We start from the raw sequence: 27810 nt of genomic DNA, 5'->3' as shown, positions 1-27810 counted from the left end.
GTTATGTCAGAGTGTACATAAAGGTTCTTTAAGTCGCAGGCATACAGACTTGCTGTGTGTGGCCACAGAGGAGCAGGGACACCTGGGAGTCCTTAGCCACAACTTACGGTGGCTACGACAGAGTGCTAGAGTGGGTGATACAAGCTTAACTCAGAGTGATGACTCAAGTCTGAGCTGGCTAGGGCTGAACCCAGCTGATGCTTGGCTTGCTCTGTGGACTTGCCAAGTGTCTCAGAGCTGGAACAAGAGAAGCCCATGACTGGGAAATACTGACTTTCAGACAGAGAAACGGATGGCTCATTCCAGACAGCAAGCCACTGTGTCCTTATAAAAATGGTGCGGTGAGGCTGCGGCACTGCCAGGGGCAGGCTAGCAGGCAGCGTCCCTGCTGTTCCCTGGCTTCCCAGCAGCTTTTGTACATGTGATTACTGCTTGTTCTTTTCCTTACATATCAAAAAACAAAGTAGATTCTAAGACTTGAGAAGATTATGTACCCAGGGTCATGGTTTTGGGTTGAATTGCCCCTCTCTAAACTTATTGTTTCTTAAAAATAGTTTCATTTTTAAGTTGTGTGTATGTCTCAGTGTATGGACATGTGAGTACAGGTGCCTAAAGAGGGCAGAAGAGGGCACTGCATCCCTTGGAGCTGGAGCCACATGTGGTTGTAAGAGTCTCATATGGTACTTGAGACTGAACCTGGGTCCTCTCCTACAGCAGTGCTCTTCACACCGGAGTCATTTCTCCACCCCCTCAAATCCACTGTTAACATCCAAATCATGGAGTCTTAGAAAGTAGCTGGATTCTGAAATGACCTTTGAAGAGGTGACTAAATGAAGTTATAGGGGCAGAGTCTCCATTCAACAGGATCAGTGTCAAGAAAGGAGGAGGAGGAAGAAAAAGGAAAAAGTAGAAGAAAGGAGGAGGAGGAGAAGGGGCAGGAGGAAGAAGAAGAGGAAGAAGGAAAGGAGAAGAAAAAGGAGGAGAAAGAAAAAGAAGACCATGAAGAGGAGGCAAGGAGGAGGGGAGGGATGGAGGAGGAGGAGGGAGGAGGATATAAAGCCAAGGCCACATGAAGACAGAAGGAATGCAGCCAGCTGCAAGCCAGAGAGACGGCTCTGGAAAGATAACCCTGCTTACATCCGCTCTTGGACTTCTATCATCTAGGCCTGTGAGACATGCATTTCTGACTTTAATCCCTCCACCTAGCCTGTGGCCTTTTATTGCAGTACCCACTGTGGCTGATATAGTAGCATTTAAAATTTGGACTAACATCGAAGTCCATGCTTGGAAGCTGAGACTCTAAACATTAACTTTGATCTTATTTCAACAAGTGTAACCAAAGTTTGAGATCTGGGTGCCTGACCCTTTAGCCATTGCGTCTGTTTGTTTGTTTTTGCAATATTTGGGAGCCCGGGACCTCAAGCATGGTAGACAAGAATGCTACCACAGAACTACGCTGCAGCCATAGCTGTCCCTTTAGATTTAAGAATCTGACTGCTGTTGTCTCTGGTTCCTGGCGCTGGCACTATACTCTGTGATTGTCTTGAGTATAAGGATAAAGTTTTTACACTGCATTTATCTATCTATCTATCTATCTATCTATCTATCTATCTATCTATCTATCTATCTATCTATCTATCTAAGTGGAGCACCAGTGGTGAGGCCAGAGGACAGTTTGCTGAAGTTTGTTCTCTTTTTCCATCCTTTGGGTCCTGGGGATTGAACTCAGGTAATCAGGCTTAAGTGGCAAGCACTTTACCCACAAAGCCATCTCAGCAGCCCCTGGCAGGAGAGTTTATGACTTTGAGGTTATGCTAATGAAATGACTTGTGATGGAAGCTAGTCATCACGGAGACCAACCCCGTGCATGATTAGAAGTCTGGGTGCCTTTTGCTTGGATTGATGGTGAAACAAGAAAAAAATAACCCTGATATATGGGATTCTAGTTAATGCAGTTTACTCCAAAGACTGCCCTTTCTTCTGATGTCTACGAGTGTACGCTCTGTTCTGTTAGGCAAATGGTTGGCATGGGTGACTATGTTTACTTTATACCTTCATTTAGCAAAGAAAAAGAAACTATTCCAGAATACTTGCCTCACTTATTTCCAACACACACACACACACACACACACACACACACACACACACACACAGATAGTACAGGCCCATGAGCATCTCAAATTCAAGGCCAGCCTAGGTCATCGAATTGCTACAGCAGAATAAACAACAAATCAAAGCAAGACATTTTTAAAATGCACCTTGCTGGTAGCGAATTAGCCAACCATGCATCTTTACAATTCCAAATCCTTTTAATCCAAAAGTCTGTGACCCACTCCCCTGTCCTGCCTCTTATCTGTAAGTCATGCAAGCAAGTTCCAGAAAGGCAGACAGTCTGCAGTCTCCTGTGTGAGACTCCTATAGGCCGAGTACACCTCTAATCCTGATGCTCAGGGCCTTTGCTGGTCAGGTTCTGGACATCTTGAGCCTACTCCCTTTCTGTCTGAACACTGAACAGAGCTGGTGTTCTTCCTCCAGGAATACACTTTGAGATTGCTGATTTCAAACAACTGCTTTTTCTCTGCTCCCCAGTGGGTGACCAGCTAAGACATGAGGATATGAGCCACTGTGGAAGATAGAACAGGCTTGGGGACCATCTGGGAACCCTTTCCCTCAATAATAAGAGTCCTTTTCCTACAGTCACAAGATGATACTTGAGGTAGCTGGGGCTGGCTGCCCTGTGACAATATACTCATTTCTGTTGGCAAGGATGTAAGCTAAGGACTACTCAGAAGCTAGTGAGTATCTCAGTATCCAAATGCCTTCAGTGTTGTGGGGTCTACCAAATACACACACTCCCACAAGCACTTATGCATACTAATAACATACACAGATGAGCTCACATACATGTGCTTACATCCACACGAACACACTGACACTATCACAATATATATATACATATATATATGTATACACACACACACACACACACACACACACTCACACACACAAGTGAGATCCTAGAATCGGCTTCACCCAGTACCCCTGAGCCAGAAGTCAGATTATGTAGGAGGACAGCCATTTTTATATTATTCAAGAGTATGGCTTGGGGTCTAGAGAGATGACTCAGTGGCTAAGAATACTTGTTGCTCCTCTAGGGGACCTGAGTTTGGTTCTCAGCACTCAGGTTGGGCAGCTCAACAACTGCCTGTGAGTCTAGCCCCAGGGGGCATCTGACACCTCTGGCTTCCTTGGACACTGCAGTCATATGCACATACCTACATACAGTCATAAATATGCAGGTACACATACAATTGAAATAAAAACAGTTTTAAGAAAAGAGAATTGTTTGTCGAGACAAGTGTTGGTAAACTAAGAGTATACAGTATATATTTCTGCTAAGACTGGTGTACTTTATATATGCATGTATGTGTATATATATATATATATATATACACATAATTTATGTACTTAGAGATATGTGTGTGTGTGCTATATGAGTGTGTACTTGTATATGCATATGAGTATTATGATAGTGTCAGTGTGTCCATGTGACTATAAGCACATTTGTGTATGTGGGTTGTTAGTATGCATGAGTGCTTATGGGCGTGTATGTATTTTATAGACCCCACAACACTGAAGGCATTTGGATACCAAGAGACTCACTAGTTTATAAGTCAGTTGTTTGATCTCCAGGAGAGTGAAAAGCAACAGTTCCCCAAGTGTCTGTGCCTCTATAACTCACATATGGTACAGTGGAGTGGGGCTCCCAGGCGTTCTGGGGGAATTACTGTACTTCTAAATGACCCTGGTATGAAATATGGAGATATTAGTCTACTGATGCTCTTTTTTGTTATTTTATAAACCACTGACACTGTTATGAGCATATGGAAGGTCAAAGTGGAGGAATGCTTGCACAGGATTTTTGATAGAACCAACATATGGCCCAGTTTATTGTAGCAATATATCTTACAATCCATCAACAATTTAAAACGGAACGATCACTATACTGGTCTATTACCACTCTCAAAGGACTCCATGTGGAATTTTAAAACTGCCTTCCCAAAAAGGAAAAAAAGATCCTTAATCAGTGTGTACAGGCCCTGAAGCATTCTTTGGGGAATGGGGCTCTCCTGGGAACCCTGGCGGTGCTGCGGTTCCAGCACCTTCTTGGTCACACAGGACTCAGAGCTTTGCAGTGGAGCAGGGTGTGTTTCAATGCCCCAAGACACGAGTCCCACTGTGCACTATAAAATTCGGGTCAGGGGACTGCAACCTCTATGAAAGGCACACAGGTCTTCTGGGAACTAGCAGCTAATACCCAGACTTGAACTTGTGGTAACCCGAGCCTGTGAGTCACAGGCCCAACAGGCCAATCACAGCCTTGCTTATAAGGGAGAGAATGTGCTTTCTATTTTTTTTAATTTATTACATTTATTTATGTACATGTTGGGGTGCTCGAGTGGAGATCCAGAGACAACTTGCTGGAGTTGATTTTCTCGAGTCAGGCCTGGTGGCAAGATCATTTACCTACTAAGTCCCTCTGTCTTCAGAGTTCTGTTTTGTTCGCAGACTCCAGAATTTTAACTCTTTTAGGCTCTGGGAGATCCCAGAGACCTTAACCATTCTAATCTTTCCCCACGATGGCCCAGCTCAGAGTCCAGATTTGTCCCTTTGCATTTCAAGTTTACCAAATGCATCAGGTCTGGGCTTCGGGTAGTTGTTTCCTTTGCTGAATCACGCACCACCAAGTCTTGGGCTGGCTATTTGGGGAAGAACCTAGACGCTCAGTGCAGGGCCAGCACTAGCATGGCTCCAGACACGATGAGAAGGATCCCTTAGCTTAGTTGTGTGCCTCACACTCCATGCAGGTCGCCCTGAGCCCCGGACCCGGCGCCACACGGGGACCCGAGCCGTGCAGGACCACCGCCTCCCCGCTCCTCCCCAGCTTCGTCTCACACCCCGTGGCCCCAGCCCCAGATCGGCAGACCTGGCCTGGTGCAGCAGACTTTCTGCGCCCGCAGCCCACCAGTCGTGCTTTCTATTTTTAACTTTCCTACAGATCATAGCCAGTGTGAGCCAGCCATATAAGCTTGTGCTTCACCATCATTAAACACCAAGCACTAAGGGCCGGCCATTTATAAAGTGTTGCCATGGCAACTATCAAGCTCATTTCCCCTATTTTATTCCCAAGAATGAGTGATCAGGTCTGACATTGTTGAAGCACAAAACCTAATTCTGCCCTCTAGATGGTTATCTAGACCCTGCATGAACACATGCACATAAATTTCCCTCACCGTGGCATGACCTTTTCATGTGACTTATGTGTAACACTGGGAAGATGAGGACTGGTGACCAGTATCTGTGAAAAGATCAGGTGACAGTTAAAGTGTGTTTTTGAGGGACTGCCAGCCTGTTACTTGTTCATTTATCCTAGCTCCACACTACAAACAGTGTAGAAAGTTTTGAGCACAATCACATGGAAGGCAAGGTAATTAGAAAAAACACTCCAACAAACAAGGTAAACATTCTGTAGTTGTCTATTTACACTGCCCAAGCCAAGGCTAACATTCCCATTTTACAGATGAGGCAGCAAAGGCGAAGGACTGACCAGGTTTCCATAGCTACCAAGTGGTCCAGTCTAAGCTTTGGGTTCCTGTGGAGAGATGCCTGCCAAGTGCCTGGAGATCTTCAGAGCGTGGCACAGATTTATTCACTCAGAACTAGTTCCATAAGACGCAAATCAGCATTGATTTACAGATAAGATTAAAGGAGCTGGAAGCTAATGTGCCCTTTTACAGAGAAAGATACTGAACTTCAAAGAGGCTAACCAACTGGCCAACATCCTGAGTCACTAAGCGCCAGATTCTGGTTTAAGCAGGTCTGGCCTCAACATTCTGGAGCTCCTTTCTCATTCTGGAGGCAGAAGGCATAGCTCCGACCTGTCTCTCCCAGCTGCAAAACTCTGGGTAAGTCATGCAGGCTCTCTGTGCCCTGGTTTTCTTATCTGATAAATGGGAACATTAACAGTCTTCTGTGATGTGGGGCAGTGGGGCTGATTGGATGGTTCGGCACTTAAGGACCTCTTAGAATAGACTCAGGTACAAAAATAAATGGTAACTAATTAAATCAGCTAATATAATAGTAAGTCAATGACATACAATTTCCCAAAACATTTAAAGGATGGCATATGTGAATAAATTCGATTTGCATTGAGCTATGTATGAATGCATATATTTTGCATAAAGAACCACTTAAAATTTCTATTCTCTTGTATCTAAGTAAAATGATAATTTCTAACTCATGAGTTAGCCCCCGTTAAGACTCTATTAGTGACAAGGGGCAAGTTTGTGGAGTAAAACCTCCTCTATTTACAGAGCATTAGACAAAGGACTTTGCAGCTAAAAGAAATTTCAGGAAGCAATTGATTAAGACTATAGAAAAGCCATGTGGTTGCCTTTACTCTTAATTACAGAGCCAATTCATTGCATTAGAAATCGCAGGCAGTGACTGTAATCCCACAGGGTAAGTAAGCCCTTCGTCACCTGTTTGATTCTCTCCTGTTAACAGGGTATGGGGTAGATTATGGAGGACTTGAGAACCAAAAGAGAAACGTCAAATAAGATGAGCTGTTGAGTAGCTTTGGAGCAGGTCACAGAGAAACGATTCTGGAAAAACTACCTGGTGGTGTCGTGTAAGACACGCTGGGGAGGGCCAGATACAAGGGGGGGGGGGGACGACAGAAGTACTGCTTCAGGACTCCATGCAGACAGTACACCTGTAAGGAGCCCTGTGTCTACACTGAGGTGTCCCCTGCCCAGGAGAGGGAAGGCTGTGAGGCGAAAAACTGATAAAATGTAGGGATGAGGAGGGTAGTGACAGATGAAGGAGCCATGAGTGCAGACCCTTGGTTGATTGGAGACTCAGGGGCTCCTTCTCAGAGCAGATGCAAGAGGACGATACCTAGTTGTGAGGAGGAGGGGCCTGGGTACTGGGGTTAAGTGTGGAGGTGGAGACACCGCTCAGGGAGCCTGTCACAGAGTCTCGAAAGCAGCTGGAGGCATGTGACAGGGGCTATAGGATTTGAAATCCGTCCAAACAGCCGGGAGGGGTTAATACTTAGCTCTCTGCTGAGTGAGATAGGGGAACTGCTTGAAGGGCTGAGAAGTTATTGTATAATGAAAGAAGAGTCTAGAAACTCTGCGCTAACTGTGAGCCACTTTCTGTCCCTTCCTCTACTCACTGTCATACTCGAGGATGCTGTCTCCCCCTGGGAATTGGACTTCCATCCCTCTTAATTCTAGATGTGATAAGTCCCATCAAAATGGATACATGTGCCTCCACATGTCTCCCAGGATCCTTCCTTATCAGACAGTACAGGGTTCATGGGCAGAAATGCTGGAAAGAGGAGAACTGTCTACACCATCATGGAGTAAACAGTGACACACAGCCCATTTGTGAACAAGAACCACTGGTGGCTAAACTTGTAATGAGTGTTTGGTGGTCTCAATATGAATGACCCCACTGGTTCATATAGTTGAATGCTTGGTCCTTAGTTGGTAAAACTGGGAAGGATTGGTAGGTGTGGCTTTGTAGGAATGGACGTGACCTTGTTGGAAAAGGTGTGTCACTCAGGATGAGCTCTGAGGTTTCAAATGCCCACACCAGGCCAAGTCAGTCTGTCTGTCCCTCCCTCCCTCTCTCCCTCCCTCCCTCCCTCCCTCCCTCCCTCCCTCCCTCCCTCCCTCCCTCCCTCCACCTGCAGATCATGATGTAATGCTATCAGCTGTAAAGTTCCAGTGCCATTCTTGTCTGCTTCCTGCCATAATGATCATGGACTAATCCTCAAAACCTATAAGCAAGACCCCAATTAAATACTTTATAAGGTTGTCTTGTTCATGGTGTTTCTTCACAGCAATAGAGCAGTAACTAAGACAGAGTGACACAATCTAAACAGTGATTGATGGTCGCTAGCTACTGATTCTTAGCCCAAAGGGAAGGTGAGCTGGATCACCACAGCATCCAGGTCTCTGTAGTCCATATATGGCTCTACAGCCAGACAGCTCAGCCAAGCACGGGAAGGACAGGATGGAGAGTAGGCATCTCCAGCATCTCCAGCCCCAGGGATGACTGGTTCAGGACTTTGGTCACCTAGCAAATATACCTAGGAAACTGGTATCTGAGTAGGCAAGCTACCACAGTCGACATGAGAGTTACCATGCAAACCAGCATCAACCCTAGCTGTGTAAACCCCTGGGTGCCTTTGTCACGAATCCTTTCCACAAAGACCAACTTCTCCTCACTATTTCCAAACCTCTGTTAAAGGTACACACAGAGGTGTGTGTTTGTGTGTGTGTGTGTGTGTGTGTGTGTGTGTGTGTTTCATTTGTCTCCTCTATCAACAAAATTATTCACATTCCGCTGAACTGTGCTGTGTGGCTATGGGCTTAGCTCTGTTGTTCACCTCATCTCTTCTCATCCCTCCTTAGCAAGGAACTCATCGTTCAAATCCTCTCATGAGGGTCTTTGTGCGTTCTCTTACAGCCCTACCCAAGAGGATCTGTGGAAATGGTTTTGTGAGGGACTTAGCAGTAAAACCAGAGCCAAAATAAAAGGACAGAGAGCAACTTTAGCTAGCTTGCAAGGAGAAGAATTTACTACACCCTCCTCCTACTTTGCTCACTCCCCCTTCAACTTCTGCTTTGAGCCAAATATCAGCAGTGCTCATTGAGTAGATTTGTAAACCAAGCTAAGATCGGTTTCAATGAAGAAATGGAACATACAAGGGGAAGCAGGAGGGCTTGGGGGAATGGGAGCTCTATAGTGGTGTTGCTAGGCAACCAAGGTCCTGGACCAGTCATCCCTGGGGCTGGAGATGCTGAATGGCCTACCCTCCATTCTTGTGCTTGGCTGAGCTGTCTGGTTCTGGAGCCACATACGTGTGAGGGAGTTCCCAGATGGTAGCATCAATCTGGTATGTTCTGCTACTCTGCCCTGTCTCATATCCCCCAGGGAGACTGGCTTTTGCCGCCTTTGTTTTCCTCCAGCACAGAAAGAGCTCACTAGCTCCCCCACTCCCACTCCCACTCCCGAATGTTTTTAAAAGTCCTTGCTGGAGAGGGGGGAAGGTTTGGCATCTTCTAGCTCCTCCCCAAAGGGGAAACTATTCATCTGTGCGTGCATACCTCATGAGCTGTTTCCTATTCCTTCACGCTGTTAAATGAACTCTCGATGACATATGGAATTACCATCACGTCATCTGGCTATACTCTATCGTCACATTTGTTTGCTTTACCATGTGCCTTTAAGATGTTAAATATTATTGGCCACCCCCAGGGGCTGGGGCGACATCTGGTTTGCTCATTTGGTAGTGTGCCTGCTTCACAGAACAGAGCTTAATAAATGATGCTGGCAATCACTCTGAAGGTAGAGGTCAGCTCACGGCGGCGCTGTCCCGCCCGCTCTGGCTCGTCTTGACAAGGTGGCCTGAGAGATCCAGGACAGACGGTTTATGATGCTGAGTCCCTTTGTCTACTCCTTGCCTCTGCGTGCATCCTTAGCCCTTGGCTGAGGCAGGGACTCCTGGTGAATGGAGCACAGAAGGAAGCAGATGGCAGATACGGGCCAGACTTCAGCAGACGGGTCAGCCAGCCAATCAGAAGATACCACCTGCCTACCCTGTTCAGCTGAGAAGACATGAAATCAACTTGTCTTGTCTTTTTTTTTTTTTTTTTGGCAACATGTGCTTTGAGGGAATTCCTGGTTTCTGGTTTGCTCGGGAGAAACCAATCCTTTTACATTTTTTAGAGGATGTTATCTGTGAAGTGTCTGTGAGGGTAATGTGTATGTAGGCATGCATGGACAAAGTCTGCTTGTTTATTCTATGTGGCACTCTTAGAGCCAGACATATTTTTAAAAAGTTAGTTGTACACTTGCTTTTCTAGTCCATAGTAGGCAGCGTGTCAACTCTGTCTCCAAGTACTACTTTACTTAAAGCCCACGTTAACTTCCTTAATCCTTAAGACCAATACACACTAGTGTCTGTGTCAGAGAAAAGCAAGAATGGTAACAGTCACCTCACCCTTCTGCCATACCAGGCAGCCCTTACCGCTACCAGAGACACCTCAGGATAGCCGTGACACTTTACGAACTGGTGGTTTTCTTTTTTAGTGCCCTCCATGCCGGGGTTCTTGAATGTGGACATCGTAGATGACCATGTATGTCATGATGTCAAAAGGTTGGATATGCCTAGATTAGAAACTGAGTTCAAAGCAAAGGAAAGGGCTGGGGAGATAGGCCAGTGAGTAATGCTCTTGCCTTACGGGCTTGCGGACCCTGGAAGCTCCTGCCCTAGGGACCTGTTCAAGAGTAGGGGCACAAAGTAATGGCAGGCAGCACTGTCTTGTTACCTTCCTAACTTCTGTTGGGAAACACAGACTCCTTAGAGTCTCCCGGATTCTCAGAACCATGGGATTCTCAGAATCACGGGTTCCTCTATTTTACAGGAAGTAGACAGTTTGAAATTTTCTGTCACCAGCCACCAAAAGACTGGGTTAGAGGGGACAGATGTGGTCTTCCTTAGCATGTTGCCTCCCATCCCACTGAAGCTTCATAAACACAGCAGCAATCTCGGGGAATGGTGGCCATCTGTGCAGGCGGGGAGGACTTCAGTGTGTAAAGCTTTATTGTGTGAGGTGACAAAGTTGGCAGAACAAAATATCCACTCATGAAAAGTGATGGGAAAAGCAGAGACGAGACCGTCCAGGCTGAGAAGGCCAACGTCTGTTTCCTTGAGCTTGTCTTCCTTTCCAGTGGGATGTGGTCCAGTATCCTAAGCCTGCAGGGAGCCTTGCTAGGAAGAGCCACACCTCCGCCATTCAATTCTACTGAAAATGAAGTCTATTTTTAAAACGCCCATTGTGGAAAGGTCCAGAGCCATCCCTGGGATCAGCTTCCAAAGCCCCATCAATAGGCTGACAGCGTATGGAAATCCATCTACACTTCCTTAAGTTCTTCTCACCAGCACTAAACACATTTTCTGTGTTTGGTTTTAAGATCTGGCCAAGAAGTCCTGGCTGGCCACTGTAAACTAGGCTGGGTCTCAAGCCTCCATCCATATTCCTGTGTCTCCTGAGTGCAGAGATTACAGGCAAGCATTACTATCTCCAGCGTCCCCCATCCCCCTCTTCTTCTTTTAAAATGCTCCTGCAAATAGGAATTCCAATCAGAAGAAAAAAAATAATTTTAAAGGAGCCACAATAGGAAGACAAAGCTCGAGAAGCCAAACTGAACACAACATGCCTGATGTCCCAGCTCTGAATGCTGATGCTTCAGGACACAGATGGGGTGGCATCTCCTCTAGTGAAGGTTTTCTGGTCTGTCTTGTTTTTCCTTTTAGGAAATACGTCAGCTTTAGGATGTTTTGATGACAGAACAAGACACTACAGGTTGAAGGGTGACCAAGGTGCTACCTGTACCCACCCATGGTGTGGATAAATATTCACCCAGCAGTTCCTAGAGGGACTTGAGGACATAAGGAACTACATGGGTGCCAAAATGTTGCCTGGGCATTTAGGATAAACCCCTCGAAGGTGCTCCATTGCCTTCTCGTCCTCCCTCCCAGGGGCCAGGCTTCACTTACTACAGCCATCGGGATTTGAAAGTCATCCAGATTTCACTCAGTAATACCAAGCTGCTTTCCAACTTAAGCATCCGATGGCAGAAATGCGGCCATACTTTTTTTTTTTTTTTTTGGCCTGGAAATATCATGCTAACAGTGATCAAGTTTATGTGACTGCATGAAATTATTTTTGTGGCTGTCTGGTTCCCAGCACCCTGAGGTGATGATGCCAGCAAGAGAGGGGGAGCTGTAACCATGTTCCTCCCAATTATACTGAGGCCCACTCTGCCATGGGGTTTGGAATTGTTTTATATGTGTGTGCACATAATACACATGTATGCACTCTGTGTATCAAGACCACATCCTCAGCCAAGCAGTTGGTACTATAAGTCCTCTAAGGCAGAATAGGAAATGCCTTAGGATCATGCCTTCCTTCACTCAACAGTAGTGTTGGGTGGCACTGTATGTCAGGCAGCAGACAGGGCATTTAGGGACACACATGGTTACTATACAAGCAGTGCCAATGAAGTGTGACTTGTGCTGCAGGAGAGAAGCTCAGATCGGGGCTCCTGGGGAATAGAGGGAGGACCAGTGGAAGCCAACGGGGGCTAAGGATGGGAAAGTCCTCTGACTCTGTGAACTGCTTGGAGACTGAACGGAAATTAGCCATGCTCACAGGACAAGAGGTAGGAAGCTTAGAGTTCTAGGAAGAGGAACCGAATGGAAAAGCACACTCCCCAAAGGGTGGGAGTCGCATGAGCCTCTCCTGACTGCCTAACATAATACTTATCTTTTCCTTTTCTTTTCTTTTCTTTTCTTTTCTTTTCTTTTCTTTTCTTTTCTTTTCTTTTCTTTTCTTTTCTTTTCTTTCTTTCTTTCTTTCTTTCTTTCTTTCTTTTTTTGACTTTGTAGGGTTCAGGCTAAGTTTCTCCTGATTGCCTAATATAATTGTTCTCAAAGTACGTAGCAGTAATTAGTTTTTCTTGGACAGGTCATCTCAGCTGTCTCCATTCATACTTTCCCCAGAGCAGCTTGCTAATCAGCAGTAACCAGGCTGCTCTTTGTGGTCTCATTTCCTGTCCCAGAAGGTGGCTGCTCTAAGCCCCCAAGCTTGGATTTCAGAAAAGCATGTGATACAAACCCCACAGGCCACTTCGCTATAAACTCCTCCACAGATTCTTAACAACTTTAACTGCCAAGGGTCAGCAAGGAGAGGCTCCTGTACCTGAGAAATTCTGCTCAGTTTTCCCTGTGTTATCTCAGTCTCCCAAGTCGAACCCCAGGCTGTAGGCCACGGAATCTAGCCTAATAAGGTCGTAATCTAGAATGTAGGTAGGCTGCACACGAGGACAGGGCAATCACAATTACTTGTTCGTAATAGTGGAAACATTGTACGGCAGAAAAGCAGCAACCTTAAATGCGAACCTAAATGGGTGAATGACTAGATAACAACCGTCTATTTCTGGAATCTATCCAACTCTTAATAAAGATCACTTACTGTGACATAGGAAGGACCCAGATATAAGGGAATATAAAGTGCACAGCTTATGCATATATTATAATTGCAGCAGTGAAACATGTAAATAAGGAAATGCTGGAGAGAAATCCCACCCACCAGTCTAAGAGTAATAATGGCTGTGTGCGTGGTGCAATTAGGAGTCTTTCTCCATTTTCTGCAACCCATTTATAGCGTCTGTTTTATTGGAATCCTGTTGAAAGTGTTAACTCTTAAAGTTTGTAATTGGATCATTTTTCAAGTCCAAGAAGCAAGTCTAAGAAGCAAGTCCAAGGCCAGAGAGATACGTCCGCACATGTGTAATTTGCATTGTCTTGAATGCCCTGATTGTGAGCGTAGAGACAGCATTCCATCCCTGTGAGGAAAAGTCTTCATGGCAAGATGTCATGCAATGGCTGGATGTGGTGCCCATCTTTGTAATCCCAGTACACACATACATGTGGGCAAATGTGTGTGTATATGTGTGTGTGTATGTGAGAGTGAGTGAGTATATGAGAGAGTGAGTAGTGTGTGTGTGTGTGTGTGTGTGGTGTGTGTGTGAATGTGAGTGTGAGTATGAGAGTATGAGTGAGTGTGTGTGAGTGTGCTTGTGAGAGTGAGTATGTGAGTGTGAGAGTGAGTATATGTGATGTGTGTGAGTGTGTGTATGAGTGAGTGTGTGTGCGTTTGTGAGTGTGTGTGTGAGAGTGAGTGTATGTGGTGTGTGTGAGTGTGTGTATATGAGAGTATGAGTGTGTGTGAGTGTATGTGTTTGTGAGAGTGAGTGTGAGTGAATATGTGTGTGAGAGTGAGTATGTGTGTATATGTGAGAGTGAACATGTATGTGTATGATAGAAAAGGAGACCATCGTAAGAACAACATCAGAGAATATCAAACCAAGTGTCATAAAAGGTTGGGACTGAGCTAGATTTCCAATGACTTTAAACAAGGCTCAGAGTCACCATTACCCTCATCCTTTAGGCTTTGGGTAAAGCAATGGCCTTGTCACGAGCCAGGCGAAGACATCTAAGACCAAGGATTCTGATGCCTTCTGTGGCTGCTCTGTGGTTGTTTGTTTGATTGTTTGTTTTTTAATATGCTCAGTTTGGGGAGAAATATGTTAATTTCCCACTTCAATTTCTCTAATTGTTTGCCACTGATGGTAGCAGCAACCCAGGCCTTGGGGTGGAAAGGGGGCTGTTAGTCCTCGGGGACAGATGAAAGACACTGGTGCTTTTTCTTTCTTCACCTACTATGAAAGCTTAATTTGGAAAGAAGGAACTCTCTCCCCTCTGAGGGAGGTTGCATCAGTTTCAGACACAGGAGTTATTTAGGTTACAATGTTGTTAACTCCTTCCAAGCAGAAAGAATAGCTACTGGGAGCTGCAGAAATTTCCTCTTCTAGACATTTGTAACAATAGGTTATATATATACATCTGGCCTTGAACACCAGAGACAGGCTGTACATAGAAATAGAACAAGTAAAAATAGCATACACACAGAACACCTTGGTGTGTCTCAGCCACTGTCACTCAGGTTTGGCTAGACAGAGACATAAGCACAGTAGACAACCCCCCTCCACCCACCATCAAATCTACCGTGTAGCCCATTCATTAGTTACAGAGGAAGCAGGAAAGTGTTCCCAGAGGACTTACCTGTACTAGCAGCTCCAGCTTCCTGTCATCAAGGAGATGTACTTGACATCGACGGCCCTCCGTCATCTATGGGAGAAGACAATGAATGGTCACTGAAAGTTGGATGGAGTTCTTGAAGGTCTGTGGGCTGAACGGCACTAGCCCTTCAATGAGGCTTCCCACACTGGGAGTTGGCCATATAATGCCAAGAAGGAGCAGGGCTGAAGACATTTATGGAGACCTTTCTGTGCAGCAACTGGTATGGTAGAGCTTGTTCAACTGAGGCACACGAGATGGAGTCTAAGTCTTCAGGTGTTTGTGATCCATGAAATAGATGTGAAACGGACTAGCACATGCCTCTGTAGCAGAATGCTGAATGGTAGTGTCACTTGGTCTTTACTAGCTCCTCAGTATCTGTCACCATGAGTAAAAGGCAAAGCTCAGGACCCAGTCTGTGCCTCCTTCTCACCCATTCCCCTTGCTGACCTCCAAAAATGATGTTAACCTACCTGGCAAGCCCCAGGCCAAAGAGACCCTGTCTCAAACAACCGGTGGAGACAAGAGTATAACCCAAGGCTGATCCCCAGCCTCCACATGGGTGCATGCACATAAGCTGTTCTTTCATACACTTGTATAAACACGAACACACCCACAGACACAGACAAAGTACAGATAAAGGCAAGGTATAGTAAGAGCTGGGATCAAAGACTTTGGATATTATCTTTATTTTTTAATATGTTTTAATATAATATAATTAAGAATCAAAATTTAACTTTGGTAATGGCTAGATTTTACAATGGTACCCCCAAATTCTGGGAGAAACATGGCCATTGGTCTTGACTAGCTGGATCCAATACCACTGTTGAGGTTCAACTATCTACAGACCCCTTCCAGCTCAGTATCTTACAGGACCCTAAGGCAGCAGTTCTCAACCCTCTGGGGGTTTGAATGACCCATTCACAGGAGATCACATATCAGATATCCTGCATATAAGGTATTTATATTATGATTCATAACAGTAGCAAAGTTACAGTTATGAAGTAGCAACAAAAATAATTTTATGGCTAGGGGGTCACCACAACATGAGGAACTATATTAAAGGGTTGCAGCATTAGGAAGAGTGAGAACCACTGCTCTCTGAGGGCCTCCCTCTCTGCCCCCAAGGACCAGCTATGTCAAACAGATTAAAGGATGCATTTACGTTTACCCTACTATTGTCAAAGTCCTCATGATCACCTTGTCCAGGGAAGATGGAAAGATGTTACTTCTTATTCCCCGGAAATTATTCCATCAACAAGTCCAAAGATGTCATAGAATTCCATGAGAAAATGCCCTCTCCTTCTTCAAAGAAGGCAGCCACCACCCTTCTACCCTGTCAGATCTCTCTGGTTTGGGGACCTACGTTAAATACCACTGCTGCTTGGATATGCCTAATCTCAAAGGGCTCTTGATTCTGAGTTGTGACGATGACTTAGCAGCCAAGCTTAACATAACACAGATCCTACAGGGGTAAAATAGATGACAACTAAGGGGGAAACTTCCACTAGTCAGCTTTTAAGTTTGCAAATACTAGCCCAGTCAGTTGGCTTCAGACATGATGTAGCTCTGTGAGAAGTCCTCATCTGACCTTCAAGACTTGAGACTCCTTTAGCCTTGATCATATGAGATATCCTAGCAGGCTGATATTATTTTTTTTTTTAAAATCTTCATCTCAATCGCTCCCTTATTCAATGAAAGTCATTACAATTTTAAATTAGATTGAAATCTAGGCTGCTATGCCAACATGTCAAAATGATTCTTTCTCCAAAAAAGGTCACACCAGAAATGTTAACTTCCAGTAATAATCAGGCACTTAATAGCCACAGTGTGCGTACTTTGGATATAATTTTTTAAGTACAGTCATTCGGCTCTCATTAGAATCATTGTGTATGAGTGAATCCTAGGAAGGAATGTGTACAATCATCTAACATGCTGTATTGAAGTTCATTAAAAACAACCGAAAAACACAACCAGAAGCCATTCATCACAGGGTTGCTAAGGGGGCCCATGCCTGGAATCCCAGCAGTTGAGAGGTAGAGGGGAAAGTCAGGAGTTTAAGGCCATCCTTTGCTGGCCTGGCTGGCATGTGATTTACATCTTACATAGCCCTGGCTGGCATGGAACTAGTTATATAGATCAGGCTGGCCTCTAACTCTCAGAGATTCTCCTGCCTCTGCCCTCTGGAGTACTTGGACTGAAGGTATGCCCCATCAAGTCATAAAAAGGAAGCAGAGAGTCCCTTTATCAAAACATGTCATTGCACGACAGGTTCAGACTTAAAATGTTACCTCTCAGACCCTGTTTTCATCTGGAAAATAAAACCCTCACTAAAATCCACTAGCTTCACTTTATCTCCTCAGTATGCTTTGGACCATGTACTGAGGTGTTGACAGTATTTACTGCAAGTGTGCTCCATGCTTCCCTTACAGGAAGCAAAAGAGTCCTACAAAAGTTGGCACCGAGAAGAGTCGGAAGAGAAACCCTTTGAGTCATCATGTTTGGAAGGCACAGCTTTCCTCTGACAGCAGCGCTGGGGTTTGTGTCTCAAAGGGGCACCTGTTTGTTGTTTCCTTCACAAGTGAGATCGGAGAACCCAGTTTTCATCGTCAGTTCAAAACAGGCTTGCCCTTGTGGGTGTGTACAAAGAAAGAGCAGACATCTGTAGCATTGTTTGGCTTGCCAGGCATGCTGAAATGTCTTTTCGTCCTCATGATTGTAAAATAATACTGCCCCCTCCCTCCTCCTCCCAACTTTCAGCTGCACAGGCACAATTGGAGTCCTAACAATCACCCGCAAAGGAAATCCTTTGGAGAGCAAGGCTGAGCATGAGTGTCAGCTGGCTCCAGTTTTAATCGTAAGTCCCTGCTGCCTAAACATTCTATAGTAACATGGGCTCACCAAGTGCGTCGTTGTTTTTAGCCATACTAGAAGAAGTGTTATTTTGAAAGTGGGGTGTCCATTAAAAATGGGGTACAGAGCTAAACAAAGAATTCTCACCTGAGGAATACCGAAGGGCTGAGAAGCACCTGAAAAAATGTTCAGCATCCTTAATCATCAGGGAAATGCAAATCAAAACAACCCTGAGATTCCACCTCACACCAGTCAGAATGGCTAAGATCAAAAATTCAGGTGACAGCAGATGCTGGCGTGGATGTGGAGAAAGAAGAACACTCCTCCATTGTTGGTGGGATTGCAAGCTTTTACAACCACTCTGGAAATCAGTCTGGCGGTTCCTCAGAAAACTGGACATAGTACTACCGGGGGATCCCGCAATACCTCTCCTGGACATATATCCAGAAGATGTTCCAACTGGTAAGAAGGACACATGCTCCACTATGTTCATAGCAGCCTTATTTATAATAGCCAGAAGCTGGAAAGAACCAAGATGCCCCTCAACAGAGGAATGGATACAGAAAATGTGGTACATTTATACAAAGGAGTACTACTCAGCTATTAAAAAGAATGAATTTATGAAATTCCTAGGCAAATGGATGGACCTGGAGGGCATCATCCTGAGTGAGGTAACTCAATCACAAAAGAACTCACATGATATGTATTCACTGATAAGTGGATATTAGCCCAGAAACTTAGAATACCCAAGATATAAGATACAATTTTCAAAACACATGAAACTCAAGAAGAATGAAGACCAAAGTGTTGCCCCTTCTTAGAATTGGGAACAAAACACCCATGGGAGGAGTTGCAGAGACAAAGTTTAGAGCTAAAATGAAAGAATGGACCATCCAGAGAGTGCCCCACCTGGGGGTCCATCCCACAATCAGCCACCAAATGCAGACACTATTGTATACGCCAGCACAATTTTGCTGAAAGAACCCTGATATAGCTGTCTCCTGTGAGGCTTTGCCAGTGTCTGGCAAATACAGAAGTGGACGCTCACAGTCATCTATAGGATGGAACACAGGGCCCCTAGTGCAGGAGCTAGAGAAAGTACCCAAGAGCTGAAGGGGTCTGCAACCCTATAGGTGGAACAACAATATGAACTAATCAGTACCCCCAGAACTTGTGTCTCTAGCTGCATATGTAGCAGAAGATGGCCTGGTCGGCCATCATTGGGAAGAGAGGCTCCTTGGTCTAGCAAACTTTATATGTCTCAGTAGAGGGGAACGCCAGGGCCAAGAAGTGGGAGTGAGTGGGTAGGGGAGCAGGGCGGGGGTAGGGGATATAGGAGACTTTTGGGATAGCATTTGAAATGTAAATGAAGAAAATAAATAAACTTATTTCAAATGTTGACCACATATTAAACACAATGTTAAACCTGAAGAAAAAAAAAAAGAAAGTGGGGTGTCAGACTTTGCTGTTAAGATACTTCTGGCTTACTGGAGGGTCCTCTCTAACTGGCCCAGCTATGTATCATGTTGCACTATTGAACAATGGTTCAAAAAGCAAGCAAACAAACAAAAACAATGACCTAATGCAACTCATTACTTGTATGTTAACCTAAAAGTATCAAAAAAAAAAAAAATCATGCTTCAAAAAGAAATCGTGTAGAGAGGTGGAGGAGTTTTTAGTTCTTGAGGCATGGGGCTGACCAGACTCTTTCTTATTCAGCAAATCAGTTTGATGGTGCCGATTTTAAACTTGAAATCAAGTAATTCAGAGGACTGGGGAGATGGCTCTGGTTATAAAGTGCTTGTCTTACAAATACAAGGACTGAATTCCATTCCCAGAACCCATGGAAAAGATGCCATTTAAAAAGTCCAACCAAGGACCCCATCAGGATTTAGTGAATAGTTCTCACGCCATGGTCACACGGATGGCCTTGATTAAATGCATCACACACACAAAACAACAAGCCTGGGAATATTAATAATTAGTCTGGGGAAAGGGACTGGTAGGGATAGTTGGGGGGTTGTGATGGGAACGGGAGGGAGATAAAGAGGTGAAATGTAATCAGAATTTATTCTAGGCATGCATGGAGTTGCCAGATGACAAAATTAACCAACTTCAAAAAGTCGAGCATGGCAGCATAGGTTTGCAAGCTAAGTGCCAGGAGGTGGACACAGGAGGGTCCCTAGGGCTTATGTCACCTGGGTAGCCAGACAAAGACCCTATCTTAAAATACAAGGTGAACAGGTACAGGTGACAGAATACAAGGTATCTGAGGAATGACACCTAAGGTAGTCCTCTGGTCTTCACTGTACCCCCACACACCCCCAAGATGGACAGACACATCCCTGCACACAAGCACACTTGCACAAGTACAGGTGCACATGGACACACACACCACACGAATAATTTGTAAAGTACAACTTGACTTTCCTAATACACAGCCTGGATGTTGGGACACCTTCTCTCCCTGTAGACAAGGAGGAGGAGGAGGAGGAACAAAATGGAAAAAGGTGACCAAAGGTGACTTGTAGAAGACACACTATAGAATGGGTTGGTAGGGGGTATGGGGGCTACACCTGTATGTCTGGATTTAAAGGAAACCCTATAATAGCCTTATATCATGGCGATGTTGCATGCTCACATGTGGCGCTAAAGTCTCCTCTGGGACATGACTAAAACATAAACAACATAGATTACTCACTAACAACAATAATCCCTTAATGGTGATTTCAAATACTTTATAAGGAGAAGATGGCTCATGGAATGGGTTTGAGATGGTCCCAAACAGCTCCTCTGCAAACGCTCTCCTGCACATCCCACACAGAGCACAGCATCATCAAGGTTTAACAAGCCCTTTCTTAGAGTGTAGAACGCAAATATTATCATGAGTATTGTTTCTTCTTAATATAAAACCAAGGCACCCAATTCCATGTACTTCTTATCACCTTGTCCTCTAAAGACCTCATTTCCTTTGTACTTTATTGGTTTTTACATTTATTTACATGTGTGTTGTACACAGCACAGTGCACACGTGGGGACCATTGACAACTTCAGTAGCTGGTTCTCTCTACCTTCTGCAGATTAAACTCGGCCTGTCAGGCTTGAGGCAAGTGTCTTTACCTGCCAAGGCCCAGTGTCATCCCTCCTCCTTATTTCAGTCATCCTCTGAATACCCTCTTTCCAAATTTTTCTTTCAACTACCGATTCATATGCCATGCATGTATACGTACAGAAGAACTCTGGCACCAGTTTCTGTTTCTACCCTTTCAGAGGTGTGCATTGCACTTGGGCGAATGCTAACACATCCTGGTGAAAGTAGCAAATCCTGAACTTAGGAAAAACAAAACAAAACAAAACAAAACAAAAAAAGGTCTGCAGTTCAAAATGAAAACTAAAGACAGCAATCAGAGGCTGGGGACTTAGTTCAGCTGATAAGAGTACCTACTGCCTAATGTGTACCCTAGTCCCAGGTTTAAGTCTAATCTCCTTTAAGACTGGGCATGATAGATAGCGTATACTACTAATAACCCCAAAACTTAGGAAGCAGAGGCAAATGGATCAGATGTTACGGTAATCCTTGGCTAAATAGCAAGTCTAAGGCAAGCCTGGGCTATCCCTTCTCTTTCTCTTAGGAACAGGAAAGTCAACTAATACATGTTATTATAGCGTCTCGATTTTCTGAGGCTAGTTTACACTGCAAGAATCATGGAGTCTGGAGTAGAGGAAGAGGATGGCCAGGTGGAGGACAGCTCTTCAGGACACATCCACGGGCCTGCAAGTCATGTTAACCTCTTGTCTAATGTCTCTTTACAAAAACCAAAGAAAGTTGCCATGGTGTGACTCATTTGCATTTCCGAGATGACCTTAAGTGAAAACTTTTAGTTCTTTGGAAAGTTAGTTAGGTCAAACAATGTTTTGCTGGGGCACACTGGTGAAAGGATGTCTTGCTAAAGCAAACATGTGAAAGAAAGACTGTTTTCCTGAAGCAGACACAGGTGAAAGGATGTTTGCATATAGCAAACACATGAAAGGACACTTGATGAAGGAGTATAAATATGACCCCACAGACAGTGGGGGACGAGCACTGAACTCTGGTTTGGTTTGCTTCACTTTGCTATTCTTTGCTAAAAACACACATCTATTGGTTCACCGTACATAGCATTTGCTGGGCTCAACTTGTGATAAGGCCACCATAGAAGGAAACTCGCACAAGAACTGCTGGTGCGGTTCCAGTGGCACCTTTCCACTATAGCAGCCTCGCCTCAGGCTGGTTGGTGAGTCTGGCCGTTTCTTCAGGATTGAATGACAGCTGCCTGGTGTCTGCCTGCCAAGATTGGTCTGCAGCTGCTAAGTCCTGTTTGGTGTTTGCTGCAGAACTGAACTGCTGAGAGAGAGCAAGCTTACTCCCAGGGAACTCTGGCTGAGCAAGTCCGCTTCCCCCATATCCTAATAACTCTTCTCTTCCACTACCTCTGCTGGATGCTGGGCTAGAGGAGAGGTTGAGCCCTTATTAAAAGTAGGTTGCGAACTCCACATAAAACCAGAGACAGTGAAACTTATGGAGGAGAAAGTGGGGAAAAGCCTCGAAGATATGGGCACAGGGGGAAAATTCCTGAATAGAACAGCAATGGCTTGTGCTGTAAGATCGAGAATTGACAAATGGGACCTCATAAAATTGCAAAGCTTCTGTAAGGCAAAAGACACCGTCAATAAGACAAAAAGGCCACCAACAGATTGGGAAAGGATCTTTACCTATCCCAAATCGGATAGGGGACTAATATCCAATATATATAAAGAACTCAAGAAGGTGGACTCCAGAAAAATCAAATAACCCCATTAAAAAATGGGGCTCAGAGCTAAACAAAGAATTCTCACCTGAGGAATACCAAATGGCTGAGAAGCACTTGAAAAAAGTGTTCAACATCCTTAATCATCAGGGAAATGCAAATCAAAACAACCCTGAGGTTCCACCTCACACCAGTCAGAATGGCTAGGATCAAAAATTCAGGTGACAGCAGATGCTGGCTAGGATGTGGAGAAAGAGGAACACTCCTCCATTGTTGGTGGGATTGCAAGCTTTTACAACCACTCTGGAAATCAGTCTGGCAGTTCCTCAGAAAATTGGACATAGTACTACCGGAGGATCCCGCAATACCCCTCCTGGGCATATATCCAGAAGATGTTCCAACTGGTAAGAAGGACACATGCTCCACTATGTTCATAGCAGCCTTATTTATAATAGCCAGAAGCTGGAAAGAACCAAGATGCCCCTCAACAGAGGAATGGATACAGAAAATGTGGTACATTTATACAAAGGAGTACTACTCAGCTATTAAAAAGAATGAATTTATGAAATTCCTAGGCAAATGGATGGACCTGGAGGGCATCATCCTGAGTGAGGTAACTCAATCACAAAAGAACTCACATGATATGTATTCACTGATAAGTGGATATTAGCCCAGAAACTTAGAATACCCAAGATATAAGATACAATTTTCAAAACACATGAAACTCAAGAAGAATGAAGACCAAAGTGTTGCCCCTTCTTAGAATTGGGAACAAAACACCCATGGGAGGAGTTACAGAGACAAAGTTTGGAGCTGAGACAAAAGGATGGACCATCTAGAGACTGCCATATCCAGGGATCCATCCCATAATCAGCCTCCAAACGCTGATACCATTGCATACACTAGCAAGATTTTGCTGAAAGGACCCTGATATAGCTGTCTCTTGTGAGACTATGCTGGGGTGTAGCAAACACAGAAGTGGATGCTCACAGTCAGCTACTGGATGGATCACAGGGCCCCCAATGAAAGAGCTAGTGAAAGTACCCAAGGAGCTAAAGGGATCTGCAACCCTATAGGTGGAACAACAATATGAACTAACCAGTACCCCCGGAGCTCGTGTCTCTAGCTGCATATGTATCAAAAGATGGCCTAGTTGGCCATCAGTGGAAAGAGAGGCCCATTGGACACGCAAACTTTATATGCCCCAGTACAGGGGAATGCCAGGGCCAAGAAGTGGGAGTGGGTGGGTAGGGGTGTGTGGGGGGGAGGGTATGAGGGACTTTTGGGATAGCATTGGAAATGTAAATGAGGAAAATACCTAATTTAAAAAAAAGTAGGTTGCAAAAAATGTGTGCCTACAATGACCCATTGGTGTGCAGTGCAATGAGAACTATTAATGACTCCTGAGAATTCATTAAGAACTGGTATTCCTGAGACATGATTTATTTAGAAAATTGTCAACAGTCTTGGAACAACCTAAAACCCTATTCTTGAGTCCTTTTGCACCAAATGGAAAAGTTGGAGTTCAAAAGCAAGGAGCAGAGACCAGAACTGGGAAACTGTCTATCTTTCCTGCTCATAAGGTCCCTTAAAACCACAGGCAGTAAGGATGCCGGATGCATTACAACAGCACCTCACAATCTGACCTTTGACCCAGGCTGTTTGCTGGCTGTGAAGGAAATTCCAAGGGCATGACTATAACTTCCCAACACAAATCACAGTGGGAGTTCTAGCTTTCCGAGTCACCTCAAAAGCATCACCTCACACTTCTCTCTCCCTCTTACAGTTTCCTCCTTGGATAAAGAAAGGACCAAAGTTGGAGTTAGCAATCCAAAGGTTGCAAGTTTACAAAATCTCAACCACCATAGAGCATCTCCTGGCCATGAGGAGATCAACACACACACACACACACACACACACACACACACACACACACACACACACACACACAGAGAGAGAGAGATTCATGCAAGGCCAGCTGACAGTGCACACACAGATGACAAAGGTCTTGGGCAACACAGTGTGTTAGAAATACTCCTCCCACCATTAAACATGCACAATGGAAGTCAGTGCCTAACTTCAGTGGGCAGGATGTCCCTCTGCTCAGGGCTTCTAAAGGTAGAAGAAGAAACAATGTCTGCTTTCATTACAACTGTCCCTCGAGTCTAAGCTCACTTTTTGAAAGTATTAGCGTGTTGGATCTGAGGAGACAGCTTAGTTGGTAAAGTGTCTGCCACACGAGCACCAGAATTTTTAAGTTCCTATCCGCAGAGCCCATGTTAGAAGCCTAGCATAGTGGTGGCCTCCTCCAAGTGCTAAGGGAGTTAGATGGATCCTGGAAACTCATTGACAAGCTTGCCCAGCTGATCAGTGAGCTACAGGTTCAGTGAGAGATGACATCTCAAAAACAATCCCAAAACCATAGGTGAAGATTAAGGAAGACATCCAGTGTTGTCCTCTGGCACCCACGTGCACACACTCATATGTGTACTTGCGTGTACATGTGCACACACTAGAAGAATTAGCATATTAAAATGAGCTAGAGCAAAGAGAGATGGTACAAGTGCTGCCCACCAGAAGATTTATTTGGAGAGATTACCTTGCCCCTAGTTTGCCCTGGCCATTGTCAAGCTGTGCTGCCTCTGCCTTTATCATGATGCTCCTGGATTTAGTAGAGCATGCGCAGGCGTGCCCAGGAGGCCTTAGCTACACATTACAGCTGCAGCTCATACAACCCAGATGGAAGTTCCTGAGTGGCTCTATTAGGAGGGAATTAGCATGACAAAGCAGTGGGCCAGCCAAGTTGAATCTGCAATTGCAAACATTTTGCACATTTGCATTGGAGGAGCTCATAAGTGGGGAGGAGTGGGTGTCCCCAAGAATCTCCAGCAAGCCTATCTGATGGACATCCCTGCTCCCTGGGCCTTTAATTATCTACAGCAAGAAAAAGTTGAGGTTCTTTCTCTCTTTCTCTCTTTCTCTTCCTTCCTTCCTTCCTTCCTTCCTTCCTTCCTTCCTTCCTTCCTTCCTTCCTTTCTAATACAGAAAAGAAGACTGGGGTCTTGGGCCTCATTCAGGCCAAGGGGACAGCTTGGGGTAGCTATGTCTGAGGCGAGAACAGTTTCTCAGAGGCCTGTATGAATTGAAGCTTCAAGTCCTAACTTCAAGTCAACTTAATCCTGTCCACACGATCCTGCTGGGATCCAAAACACTAATAGCCATCTCAATATTAATCCACTGCTGTGCCCAAAGCACACACTTAAGCTACACTCAGCTTAGGCCTAGGAATCCAGGTATCCTATACTCCGCAACAGAGACAGGTCAGAAACACTCAAAGCCAGACTCCAGGACTAAGGTTTATAAGGTGACAAGTGAATTCATCCTGCCTGACATTGCAGGATGGTTAGAAAGGGCATGCTTCGCTTTCCAACAAAACAAAACAAATCACAAGCAAGGCGGGCCAGGCTGGTAGCACAGACATGGTGAAGGGACACCTCGGGTATGGAAGGTGACATGTCATGCTGAAGAAAGGTTTGTCAGTGGGCACCTGGTTTGGGGTCACTCATGCTACTGTAAGTAACCCTCACCCATGCCATGTAAGTAAGCCAAATAAACTCGTTGATTCGCCCAACTGGATTTTAGTAGAGTCATCCTTTGGTCTGTCCTTGGTATTCTATCTTGGTTGAGGTGGCATTTTGGTCAGTCCACATTAAGCCAAGGACCAAGGTGGACAGTTGTTCTTCTTACATCTGGCAGACGAAAATGTCGGGAGGAAACAGACACTGGGAGACCCCGATGCATGGGCTCGGGGTGATGCTAAGCATCTGAACACTAAGAATTCAGAACAAAAGTGACATCTTCAGAGTGATGGACAGGCACAAGGAAGGTCTCCAAACCCCTAGTTGTCAGCAGTACTTTTTTTTACCTGCCTCTCTGACCAGCCAGAACTCCGGGGATCCTAACTGGGCTGTCTCACATGGGTTCTCCCATCGCGCCTGTAGCTTCTGCACACAGGCCTGCTGTTCTCTGACCTCCACGTGCACATGTACAGGTTGCAGAGCACTGTGCGTGTATGTATACCTGCACATACTTGAACTTGTACACAAATTCGCATACATATACAGACACAAGGAAAAGTAATATTGGAGTTGTCCTAGAACAATCTGTTTAGGAACACCACGACACAGTGCTGGGGAAATGCTTGGGAGTTATTCTTAAAACATGTTCTCAGTCACAGCATCCGCATACACTTGCACACATGCTTGCCTTCTACACAGTACATGTGTGAAAGGGCATCTGGGTGAGGTATAAATTCCAAAGTTGCAGAATACACAAAGTAGCATAAAAAACACTTAAGTGCTCCTAACAACTGATGCTCTCCTTCAAACAAGAAAGATGGAAGAAAACAACACCTCTCCCTTGCCACAGAAGTTCTGGCTTCAAGACCACAGTAGAGGGACAGTTTGTTTGTTTGCTTTTGTGGTTGTTTTTTGTTTTGTTTTGTTTTGTTTTGGTGTTTTTTTGTTTTTGTTTTTGTGGGATGAAGAGGATTTCGTTTTATTTTTCAAAGGGAAACGCAAGTCTGCCTTTTGTTTAGATAGCTGTTTAGAATTGGAGAGAGTCAGCCCAGGATGCTGGGCTCAAGAATGATTTAAGTAGCCCAGAAAAAAGATAAAGTTGAATAAAAGGAGATAGGGCTGGTTCTATGGATCTAAAAAGATATCATTTGTAAAAGCTGCAGACTTGAGAAAGAACTGGTGACACAAAGCAAAGAATTAAATGATGTGGAGACCGTAACACTCAAGAACACGGGCAATTTGCATGGAGAACTCCCACAGGTGTGGCTATAACTTGGACCAAGCAGTAAGTGCACAGACTCTCTAGGGAAGATTTACAGCACAGCACACTTAAAAAAAAAATAGGGATAGAGATATTTAAAACAAGGAGCCCAAGGACACTGAGAAGTCCTCAAGGCGTGCTCAAAGCAAGGCAGGCAGGGAAATGGATGGACTCCCAGCCATTCTCATTTGCAACAAGAAGACATTTGTTCACAGAAGAACTCATTTCAGTTCCTGTTTCTGTCTTCTCTTTAAGAAAGGACGAGGAACGACTTGATGTAAAGAAATGCAATAAGCTAGCCACACCACTGTCCCCAAGGTTGAGTCCCAGAGGATTAAGTTAAACATTTTAAAAGCCAGTGTGGGGGCTCATGCCTCTAATCTCAACCTTTGGGAGGCTAAGGTAGGAGAATGTCGGGAATTCTAGGACAGTATGGCTAATGAAACCCTATTATGAACAAAGTAACAACTGCAGAGTGATGAAAACAAAACTTAGGTATCAGATTGTTTCTTAAGTCTCTAAGCACAAAAGCAACGAGCCAAATTATGA

General features: G+C 44.8%; 1 protein-coding gene across 12 annotated transcripts in view; it reads right to left on the bottom strand.

Annotated features, from left to right (window-relative positions):
- Frmd4a (FERM domain containing 4A) overlaps nt 1–27810 on the bottom strand; it is a 596394-nt gene that overhangs the window by 168012 nt on the left and 400572 nt on the right. For all 12 annotated transcript variants that reach the window (XM_006497439.4, NM_001347086.1, NM_172475.3 and 9 more), the window contains one exon: nt 14768–14833. In XM_006497439.4, the coding sequence (XP_006497502.1) occupies nt 14768–14833 (66 nt within the window). The remainder of the gene's footprint in view (nt 1–14767; nt 14834–27810) is intronic.

Source organism: Mus musculus, chromosome 2, assembly GCF_000001635.26.
Source record: "Mus musculus strain C57BL/6J chromosome 2, GRCm38.p6 C57BL/6J".
Taxonomy (NCBI): domain Eukaryota; kingdom Metazoa; phylum Chordata; class Mammalia; order Rodentia; family Muridae; genus Mus; species Mus musculus.
Note: the sequence above shows the minus strand (reverse complement) of the source record. Positions and strands in the feature narration are given on the sequence as shown.